Here is a 12304-nt window from a genome sequence, read left to right as displayed (position 1 = left end):
GACAGCTTGCTGATTGTTTTTTTCCATGAGGCCCTTTGAAACGCCTTTGGAAACACAAATAAAAATTAAAAAAAATAAGCAAATAAGTATGATGTAAATGTCAAGTTTGTTGGTTGATTGTAGTCAAGAATCTGAGTTTGCACTACTGTCACTCATAGAGTACTAAAAAAAGATCATTTTGTATCAGGTACTACATACATTTTTTTCACCTGTTTGAACTAAATACACTTGTTCAGTTCATCGCAAACAGGCAGACACAATTCTGTGTCGGGCCCACCTTGTTTTTACAAGTCATATTTTTTTCCTTTGCACTGGTGTAAATGCAACGCTACCTTAACTTGAATTATCACCGGGGGTGTATTGACTCTTTCTTAAGTGTTACAGTTCTGGTTCTTTAGGAGACTTATCAGGAGAAATCAGAATGTAAATGATAGTCCAAATCAGCAATTGTACCACTGTTTTATTATTTACACTGTAGATATGTTGTATTTAATTTTCTAAGCAAAATAAACCCAATAATAACATTTTTCTAGTAACAAAAATATTGCAGCCTGGTGCTGAACTCTTTTAAAATAACATTCTGTACATAAATCATATGTATCTGTGTCCTGTGTTTATTCATCAGGAGCCTTGACTGATCACTGAAACGGTTTAGGATCGAAATTCCTCACAGTCAAGAGACTATCTCAATTCTTTATTTCATGCTGTTTAAAAAAAAGATCTGTGAGTTCCATCGTCTGCGACATCAGGGCTGTTTGTTTTCCGCAGTGTGTACAAGCCTGTGAAAGTCTGAAATCCTTCTTTGTTTGTTGTGTTCTTTAACGTTGTTTTGGGTAAATCCTTTGCTGGAGTGCACAGAACTTTAAGTCTCTGTAAAGAAAGAGGAGGACAGTTAGATTAACCCTCTGTTTGTCACAGTTTTAACTCTATTGACAACTACTCGAATTAAAGGAATTCTTATCATCATAGTATAATACAAAGTCAGTTTAAATTCAGGGATAGTACTCTGTCTGTTAATGAAGAATGACTGTGTAGGCAGTTCGTTGATGACAAAGGCATTGATGCTATCGACGGGCCCTCTCATTCCCCTGACATAAATCCAAATGAGCCCCAATGGGAAGTCGTGCATCGGTGCATTCAATAGCGTTAAGTGCCACTACAGATTGTCCATGAGACAAGCTTTGCACAAGCTCTGGTAAGATATCCACTAGGACACCCTTGGTTACTCATCAGGAGTGCATAAAGGCACACAGGAGGGCCATACACTCTACTAAGTGCATAATGAATTGCTGTGTGTGTATGTGTTTCTAATCAATTAAACAATGTACCTCGGTAAAGATTTTAAACCTGAATAGTTTGTTCATCAAGATCTAAAGAGGGTTATAAGTGACTGTACCTGTCGGAGTGTTCCCGGAGTTACACTCACAGCATACAGCATCCATATAGGAACCATGAGAGTTGAAGAGAGAGTGAAGAAGCCTCCAATTGTGTAGCCCCACCATGGATATTCATAAGTGTTGTTAAATTTTAACGGTGTGTATTTGATGATAGAGAAGAGAAAAGTGCCCTAAAAATAAACACAAAAAGAGACAGCATATAAAACACAATTAAGAAAGACTCAATTACTTATTTGTGTTCCAAAAAGAAACTGAATTGAACTTCATTTTCTTGTTCACATTATAATGTGACTGACACCACCTAGAATTACATTACATTCTACTTCATTCTTCAGATCCATCTGGCTAAGACATAAACTACAGAAGCCTCTGTCAGCTGTCATCCACACTTGTGTCTGACTAGACCATGAACAGAATTACAGGCAGGCATGTTTTAAAAATACTTACAGTACATATGGCTGGTGTGAAGTACTGCCAACAGTATTTCATAAAGGGCCATGGCCGATACCCGATCATATCCTTTATATTGTCATAATGACGATCAGCACCTAAGGAAGGAATATCTCTTGGTTACATCAACATTTCAGGAAATACAGATTTTTTCAGTTTCAAAAGAAACACTTTAATTAATGCTCCATTGTGTTCTAAAGCACACACAATGGAGTTACTTGGGACCAGTGTTTGGACACCACCACTACTGAATTTGTGGTAACGATTAACTAACCATTTACTTTCCAAATGTAATATCACTCTTTCAATTACTGACATTTTGAAGCCTCTGTCGCTTGTTACTTCAGGCTTCGTGAAACAGCAGACAACAACAGAAGGTTAAGGTGTATTGACATTGATTTAGTGGGCTGGACTACAGAATGACAGGCAGGCATGTTGTCCGTCAGAGATCTAATTGGTACAAATAAAAACTGTACTTCCATGTTAATTAAAATGTAGGACTGTCAACAACACCAAATAATGTGAACATTATTATGACAATTGAAGCAAAAAAAAGTTACACTCAAGTTACTTTCCCAAGTAGCTTGTTACTTTTGTTGTGCAGTTAATCATTTTGTAACTCAGTACCTTTTATAGAGTAGTGGCAAGTGATTCTAACCAGTTACTTATTGTCAGGAACGTGCCAAACACTGCATGTGATCCATTTCTTCTGCCTATGGTCCTTCTGATCTTTGTCTGTGTAGCAAGTCTTTTTAAAATCCATATCGAGTATATGAAGAAATAAAACATAATACAACTCACAACTGACTGACATTACACAGGTGACAATATCTTGATTTCCAGGAAGCAGGATGAGTGGTCCAAAACACACCTGCAGTCACTACTCATCAAAAAGGACCAGCATTCACAATAAGACACCTGTGGTTGGAAGCCACTAGTTTAATAACATGTGTTGTAAAACTCGAGTTTATGAAGAATGTCTCACACTCTGGCTCCAACATATTGAACTTTAATTTAATGTTTTATTAATAATAATTTTATTTATAGAACGCTTTTAGTCAAAGTGCTATACACAACAAACAGACACAGCACATCATTAAAAACATCAGCCATAAACAACAGTGAAAAGATGGGTCTTCAGCTTCGCTTTGAATACATCAAGGTAACTAGAAAGTCTGATATCCGCAGGGAGACTGTTCTGGAGAGTGGGAGCGCGGAATGAAAAGGCCCGCTCACCTTAGGGCCAGTCCCCTGTGAGCGAAGTGAGCGAGCAGGCACATAGGTCCATGAGATCAGTGAGGTAAGCTGGTGCAGAGCCATTTTACTTACCATAAACCCATCCAACACATATGGACTGAAGCACAGCAAAAAGCAGAAGTGTCATCCCACTGCAGGCGTAGTAGTCAAAGAGCTGGAAGATGTAAAGACCTCCCTAGAGAAAAAGAAGAAACATTCAGTCAAAGAAAAAGATATGTCATTGCATGATCCCCACATTATCCAATATGTTAATATCAAAGTATGAACCATATAGAACAAACAATGTACAAATAGTATTTTCTGCCAAAGTGTATTGTTTATATTCATGCACTTCTCTATTCTGTTTGTAGATTTATTGGCACATTATTCTACTAAAATGTTTCGATCAGTCATCAGATCATGAATTGAATGCTGATATAATTAAAAATAATATCTGCAGGGAGATTCATTCATTAGAGAAAACGATATGAAAATGTTTTATCACTGACCTCCGTGACCATCAGAATCCCGAGTAAGAAACTTCCAACAGCAATGGCGAGTAGAAGGAGTTTGCGGTAACATTTGTTTCGAAAGAAGGCAGGATACATGTCAGAAATGGTTGTGACCAATGCCTCTTGATACACAAACTACCATGAGGAGAGAAAGACGGATTATTTTAATTTGCCTCAGTTTTATTATAGTGTCTGTATTACTCCCAATTTCCACATTATTCTGTGCGCTCAGTCCATCAGCGCCACAGTTTTGTTCCATCAGACGGCACCCGTCCTGCCCCACTTGAAGCATTTCTGGAAAGTGAGTGCAGCGGCGCACATCCATAATCACAGGAGAACTACAAGATCACGCAAGAATAGAGAGAAAATGAGCAAAGAAGTTTGTTTGTTTTTCTGAGAATGATTTCTTTGGTGCTTGTTTTCTTTTAATCTTTTCAAAGTGATGGAGGAGACGATCATAAGTCCTTCAGTTGTGTTTTATTTGAAATTGACAGGACACTAATTAGTGCTTTTTGTTGTCTGACTTCATGTCCGGGTTTTGATTATCTGTCGAGCTTGAAGCATTAAAACACAGCAGAGAGCAGAGGTGCTTTCTATAGAAACACAACGACTGATTTAAGTTGTAAGAAATAGCAGCGCAGTGTGTGGCGCTGACGGATTGTGGCGCAAATGAAGTAGGCCATGTGGTAATTGGGATTTTGTTTAAAACTGGCTTAATTGGTTAAATAGTTACACTACCTCACTATCTAATCCTAAAAAGATGATCATAACAAAAAAGGAAACAGCCCAGAGCTGAGGGATTGGCATCAGAGCCACAGCACGTGGATATGCTATGAACGCCAACCCTGGACCTGCAAAGGAACAGTGCAAATGTGTCAACAAGTTTTAATAGTATCACATCGTATTTCTGTATTAAACTTCCATACCTGATTCAGCCACCATTGATATATCCACACCTTGCTCCTTTGCCATGAAACCAAGGACAGAAAAGATGGCAAAACCAGCAACAAAGCTGGTTAAACTGTTTAACAGGCACAGATATATGCAGTCTCTGTAGATGAAAATGATAGAATTATTACACCATGCTCCAATCTGAACTACAATTAGAATATTGATTATAATACAAACCTGTAGCAGTTGTTAGTGTACTTGTTGTAACTTCCCAAAGATGTCAAAACTCCTGTGCAAACTCCATACGAGTAAAAGATTTGGCTGCCAGCATCCATCCATACCTTAAGATTTCAAAGGTTTGGGTTTTTAACGATGTAAATCAAGCATAAAGCATTCTGATGAGGTTTTCCACTTACTGGCATAATGGTCATACGACAGTACATTTATGTAGTTTCCCTCCAGTTATGGCCTTGAAATATAATGTCAGCTTATAAACTTAGAACACCATGCACATTTTCAATCATGTCAGGCCTATGATTTTATAGATGGTGGTGTCAGTGTCTGAAATGTCTTCAAAACTGGATGAACTATGGATTGCTGTCAGACTTTGTGTCAGGATAGGTTTATTGCCACATTTAGGCAGTCAAAGCACTTATTTAAGATCAGGTAACAATCTTACCTCTGGATCAGTGAGGCGTGAGGGGTCTGGATAGAGGTAGAACATGATTCCATCTTTGGCTCCTGGTAATGTCAGACCACGAACTAGCAGCACCACCAGCATGACATACGGAAATGTGGCAGTGAAGTAGACAACCTAGGGCAGAACAACCAGAAAAAAAAGGTTGGTCTAAAAAGTGAAGGAAAGGATTTAAAAAAAAATTGCATCAGAAAATAAAGGTTTTACTGTACCTTTCCTGTGGACTGAACTCCATTCCAGACACAAAAGTAACACATTGTCCAGGCAAGAAGTAAACAGACAGCCAAGTCCCAACGAACGTTGCCAATATGGTCAATTCCACTGGACAGACCCAAGATTCTCCTCCTGTGACAGTTTATTATAAAAACAGTATAGCAGCAAAAACTACAGTCCTTATATGATTTATTAATCCATGCTACTTACTCCCAAAATTCTACAACTGAAGATGTGCTGTTTCCATACAAGTGCAGAGATGTTTGATTGTGACCATGTTCGAAACAGCTATCTGACATGAAAGAAACAGAGTTTTAAAAAGCGATTAACAAAACTTTTGTTGTGTCATAGATGAATGATAAAGTCTTGTACCTGTGTTCCAGCTGTTCTGACAACTGGCCCAAGGGAGTTCAGAGGTGAAGGATGAAAACAGGTAAAGAAACGTCCAAGCCAGTATGATGATGTAATACACTCCAGTGTATAAAACAACCACTTGGCTTCCATAACCTAAGCCTTCAGAGACATGAAGATGTTACATTTTATTATCATGTGAAGCCTTTGGAGACATGAAGATCTTATATGTTAATACCATGAAGCCTTTGGAGACATGAAGATATCCTATTTGTATATCATTAAACAATGTTTTCAATGGAAAGTGTCAAAAGACGGCTTGGAAAAAAACACGCTCAAACAGCAAACAGTCGGGAAAACTGACATTTTTTGTTTTTATTGAAATTCACTTGACAAGATGGGACACACAGAGCACCATTTCGATTAATTTGGCTCATTGCAGAAACTCGGCTTTGTTTTAGTATTTACATCTGTCACTCTACTATTTGGTGTGGGCAGATAATATATAGGGGCTTTTATCAGGGCATTTTCAGGGCAACAGCTGTCTGCTACAGTAGAAAAGAAATACGTTTTTGGAAGTTACATACAATAAATAGCTGTATGGTGCTGAACCAGTGCATAGAGCTGAGAACAAAACTACTGAGTTAGATGATCATTTTTATCTTTGTTGTTACGAGTATGTCCAACTCCAAAAACAGAGTCATTTAAACTCTTTTATTACATACTTAAATGGTGCTTTGAGGACACAAAACAGTGAGATGACGAACAATACTGTTGTAGGTTTCAACAGCAGAATTAAAACAAACTTCAATGAACTCAAAACAAACAAAGGAGGCTCCTAATAGGCTGTTTTCAACACATTTCTCAGCTACATACAGTTGCACACATTTTAATACATTTATTAAAAAATGGCTCACTGACCTTCAAAGAGGGGGCAAATTTTTCTCCAGCAAGTTATTCCACCCTGGCTAGTGAACTGGCCCAATGAGGTCTCAAGGAAGAAGAGTGGGATGCCACAGGTGAACAAAAACACAACATAAGGTATGAAGAAAACCCCTTTGAAACAGAAAAAGAAACAAGTTGTTAGGAAAACAGATATAATAAGTCAACAGACATTTTTTTGCACGGATAAATATTGATGGCAAAAGATTTGTTTAAAGCTATCATACATTAATTACAACATACATGTTAAATTAAGATTTATTGTTTTATTACAACAAAACTGTCTGAGATGAAAAAAATCCAACTTCTAAACAGAACTTTACAAAACATATTTAAACTCTGTCTACATGTGGCACAACTAAAGACAACATCAAACATTTACCGCCTCCATTTTTATAGCACAGGTAAGGGAACCTCCACACATTTCCAAGGCCGACAATGTGTCCAGCCACCGCTAGGATGAACTCCACTTTACTTCCCCATTGCTCCCTCTCCTGAGGTTTGGACTCATTGTGAACTTGTTTGGTCCCAAGGTTCATTATATTAATTGTTAACTTTAATTTTTGTTGTTGGTCTATTTTAACCTGCAAAAAAAAATAAAAAAAATTTGGATTAAGGTATTTTGTCCCTGAACCATTCTGTGGTCTAATAAAAAGCTGTGTCAAGGCAACACTAAACACTGGATTAGTTTACAATTTAAGTAAACTAATCCAAGTGTGGGGACCGACAAACATTAAGACTTCAATGTGTCCTGCCTAATTGTGTATACCTTTCCTGGAAATAAACATTGTATATGATATATCCAAAGCGAAAACTAGACTAAACACAATATGACTTCAAATTCAATTGAAATTAATAAACAGCAAAGTACAACAACTGATATTGTATACTAAGAAATCAAAACAAAAAATGCACAAATACCTTGAGCAGTGGAAGTTTGTCTTCTTCTGACAAATGTTTTTCTTATGTCCTGAAACAATGCTGCCTCTCAGGAGTACATTGGTTTTGAAGGGGTTTCTGTGAGGAGGGGCAAAGGGACAAGTGGGACTAACTTAACCAGTCTTTTCGTTAGAAACCGACACCCCCACCACACACACACACACACACACACACACACACACACACACACACACACACACACAACGCGTGCAAACACAGCATCAGTCTGGGTCTCTGTCTTCCAAGATAAAGGAGATAACCATGCAATGCAAGGGGGGTCGGCTTATTATCTTGGGGGCAACAGACTGACACTTTTTTCTGTTGTAAAATAACAGCATTATCATTTCTGTAGTGTTTTTGATGATCAACAGTAAAATCTGTTAATAAGGGGTCCTAATAGCTTTTTGATCTGTTTTAGCTGGAGCAGAGCTGTTGAATGTTACACTGCATTTTTGACCAATAGAGCAAAATGATCTTACCAAATTTAAATACTTACCTGAGAATGATATAACATATTGTATCCTTAGATAAGGTTTTATAATAAAAAGTTATCTTTATAATGACTTACAAAAAGCAAAGTTACCTCACATTATTATTGACATATTAATATACAAGATGTGCTACATACTTAAATAAATGACGATTTCAGTTTGTTCTAATCAATAAAATGTCATACCAAAGCACTGTCACACATTCGATGGTGTGTTCCTCGAAACAATATGACCATCACAAGAGCATTTCATCTGTCACTGCATAACATTCCTATTGAAAGCTGTCAGCATGAGAATTTTTTTTTTTTTATTAACATGAACACCTGAAACCAAATCAAAACAACTGTTCATTGGAGAACAAAGATAGTTTAAAGAAATCTAATCCCCTCACTTGGTGCTTTTGTTCTCCTCTTTTATAATGTTGTGCTCAAGTAAAAAGAAGGAAAACCTGTCTAAGAGAAGCCTTTAACCCTTTGTGGCAGTCAGTAATCATCAACTGGCGGCCCGTGGTCCATATTTGGTCCCAACAAACCTTCACATACCGCCCCCAAAATATTACTCAGTTCAGAAAATGTGAGGAGGGAAAAATAAGTTGTGTTATTTGGTGTAGACCTTATACAAATGTAATATGTATACACATCTTTCAATGTGTCTTTTATTCTATAATGGTGCCTTGAGGCAGCAAACTTATGAAAAATAAATAAGTTTATGAAAATTATTCAAAAAATCTACGTTTTGTAATAGAGCACTATTATACCATTGATACCATAGAAGTCTGGCAGTGAAACTTCAAACGACACTGTGAAATTTGCTAAAATCACATAATTTTGTTGACTAAATGTTCTCTTTAAGATGTGTAAATATGGTTTTCTTCAGGTATAACATACCTCACACATGAAAAAGTATGTTGCATACTGATCCACGGCTGTAGCTGAGAACTAATTCCATCGTGTCTTATATAAACACACAAAACAAAACTGTGCACACTAGGGGGAGCTACACATCTTTCAATAAGCTTTCTGTAGAACTGAAGCTTTATATCAAGTCATAAAAACAGATATTAACATACATGTATCTGAAGCCGGGTGAAAAAAAAAGAAAGCTTTTACGCTGTTCATGCAACACAAAAACAATATCACCTCAAAGATGTTCATTTTCATTTCATAGCCTAAAAAAAGAACTCAAAACCAATGCACAGTTTATAGTTAGGCGTATGCCACTTTGTTCATTATGTTTATTGTTGTAGGAGTATGTTTTTGTTGGGGAGTTGTAAATATAGCTGTAGCTGAGGTTTCTCTACACCCTGACACCCAGTCGCTTTGTTTCCAACAAGTTTGCGTGTGCACAGCTCAATAGAAGGATTTCTTAAAATCCTTATCATGTCCACAAGAGGGCGCTCATACATACCTTTTCATGTCACTGCAGGTTGCTCATTAACACAAATATGATTCAAGACTTCAGTCTCTTTGTTCTACAATTCACCTGTGTTTTCTCACATCCACAGTCTGATATATATGTAACCAAGGGGACTCCGCCATGCCTTTTGTTTCTAATGTAACTGTGATTTGTAAATGATCCACCTTTTAATATACATGTTCTGAGAAATGTAATAAGGTTATATCATGGGAAACTTCTACTTTGACTCAGAGAACTTAAACTTTCTTAGTGCCACGTGACCTGGGGACAGTTGTGCTGGAATGAGAATAACATTTAACATGTTCTCTATGTTCATTTTAACAAAGTTATTAACTTCAGAGAAGCAGACTAAAAAATAAATAAAAAAACTTCCATAAACTTTTAGCAGCACACCTTTCTAATAGTTGATATGATGTGATAAAGGTTTGTCATTATGAATCATGAGCTCGTAGTAATACTAAATAAAAAGAAAGCCATATAACAGAAAAAACAATTCACATGTAAACATGGAAGCACAATCACATAATCCACAACCACAAACATTTTGAAATCAATGTATGCTTGAATAAGATGAAGTGAAAGTCTGATTCTCTGAGAGGCTCAACTTTTTTCTTCTGAAAAACAGGGTTGTAAAAAACATGGATAAAATCAAACCAACTGAAAGCCACAACATGATGTCTCCTTCACTCTGATGAAAGAAACTCGTGTTGTTAGCTTAAGAGACAGCTGTGTTTCTTTGAACCGAAGTGACCGTGCACAGTCACTCTGGAAGAGGTTACCAGAGATAACTCATTTATAAACACTGTAATATATATAAACACACCTCTTTCAAGCGTGCCACAATCAAGGTGTGTCCAGTGCTTGGGCAGGATTGGAGCACTCACACCAATCAAATGAAAGGGATGGGTGTTGCATGCTTGGGCATTGAACAAATTGTGAGTGTGCACTGAGAAGCAACATCATTAATTTATTGTTTTTAAAGCATGAGCTAGGGTTGTGATAAAGCAGACATTTCTTATCTCATGGAACTGCTAAAAACAAAAGTTACAGGTTATACATAACTGTTAAATAGAGAGAGCGAGAGAGAGTGAGAAAAAATATACAATTTACATGGATTACAGATCAAAGTTTATTCTCAAGCTATATTTTGTAAACAAATTCCCCTTGTCTGTAACTGCTCAGGTGAGTATAGAGTTAGGGTACATGTTGCACACTTCAATGAACCATATTCTGGTATTATCATATTTTATTCTGGAGTTGTATGTTGTTTTACTTTCTTGTGAAAACGAAAACATACAGCAACATTGTGCATCGTAAATCATGCGCTCCTCACTGAACTTCTTCAGAACAACACAATGCCTGATAAAGAGCTGCCACAAACTCCCTCTTGTGGTGAAACTCTGGAACTACAATGCCTGAATCATAATATATATCATATATATAAAGAAATGATACCTTCAAGATTCAGATTCAAGGTTCAAGATTTTTATTTGTCACATGCTCATACATATGTGAAATATAAGAAATGTTGAGGGATAAAGGCAATAATGTGTTAATGTATATTGATCCCTGAAGACAGTATATAAGAAAGAATCAGCAAATGTGTCTGAAATGTTGGCATCAGATTTTTTCTCACCCTAAAATCGCTTTCAGCTCCAAAAGTCACATATCCATCTGGCCCTATTAATTCACATATTTGTTAGTAAATCAGGAGTCAGCAACTGGCCTGCCCGCAACGATATATGGCCCACAAGATTATTTTGATTGTGACTTTTATTTATTTGACTAAAATACTTCACAACAATGGGGACAGAGACAAACACTACTACCATGGAACAAAGCAGAACTGCAGAGAGCAGACAGTATGTTGAAAGTAAAGTTGTGTTGGGCAGCAGTGAGTGTAGGCCCCCAGGGTGCCTGCAGGGACATTTACTGACGCAGAAGGAGGGACTCAAAATGTCAGCTTGGGTCACCAGCTGTGCAGTTTCAGGCATGTTCCTTAAACCTCTCAGGTTTTCTTTAAAAAGCCTCACTTAGGCTGCAACAGAGGAATACGTCTGAGAAATAATCCAATTACACGATAAAGCATAAACTATCATTAATAATATTAAACAAAACACTTAGATTGGGTCATTTTAGTCAGATAGTCATAAGTCTCTACAACGTTACTACAGCATTCATGTGACTTTTCATGCTTGTTGTGCCACCATGGTAAGCTTCAGTTTGCATATTGGTCACACTGTGGTGTTGTCTTCACCTAATTTGAAGAGTTCCCACACAGTGGAAGTCTTCGGCGATGTTCACTGACTGCTGCGAGGATAGGAATATCAGGTACCCAAAAAAATATACATTTAATATGCGAATCCCAAAATTAATAATTGATTGCCTACGCATCTACGAATATCCAAATATTCTGGTCCATTCCTCGTAATTAGCAGAAGAGTTCTAATAACAACACAAAGATTTAGAAGACTCACTATATAATAAACAAATTACAAATTAAACCTGTGCAATTAAAAATAGACTCATATAAAGAAGTGTACATAACCTGTGCAGGTAAAGAAAATATATGTGCTTTTTAGAAAAGACCTCTAAACAGTTGAGGAACCTCAGATCAAGTGTAATCAGGCATGAGTGCATAACAGCTGAAGAGTGTTGATCTTCTGAAAGTGTGTGTTGTTTATGCATGTACAGTCATGTTTGAGGTGGAGGTAGAGCAAAAGGTGTCAGAACAGACATTCAACAGTCAGTGACATTAAGGGTGCAAAT

General features: G+C 37.1%; 1 protein-coding gene across 1 annotated transcript; it reads right to left on the bottom strand.

The window, feature by feature from the left end:
• Positions 1-206: 206 nt before the first annotated feature.
• slc6a22.2 (solute carrier family 6 member 22, tandem duplicate 2) lies at positions 207-7625 on the bottom strand. Its single transcript, XM_079341376.1, has 15 exons — positions 7611-7625; positions 7072-7273; positions 6669-6803; positions 5769-5909; positions 5607-5688; positions 5396-5528; positions 5166-5300; positions 4724-4827; positions 4522-4646; positions 4334-4446; positions 3593-3730; positions 3177-3279; positions 1845-1945; positions 1397-1567; positions 207-870 (listed from the first exon to the last, which is right to left on the bottom strand). Exons 2-15 carry the CDS (start codon positions 7226-7228, stop codon positions 709-711), a joined length of 1800 nt encoding a protein of 599 aa, XP_079197502.1. The 5' UTR covers positions 7229-7273; positions 7611-7625; the 3' UTR covers positions 207-708.
• Positions 7626-12304: the final 4679 nt, after the last annotated feature.

The sequence above is a fragment of the Symphodus melops genome, assembly GCF_947650265.1.
Source record: "Symphodus melops genome assembly, chromosome: 4".
Classification (NCBI taxonomy): Eukaryota; Metazoa; Chordata; class Actinopteri; order Labriformes; family Labridae; genus Symphodus; species Symphodus melops.
Note: the sequence above shows the minus strand (reverse complement) of the source record. Positions and strands in the feature narration are given on the sequence as shown.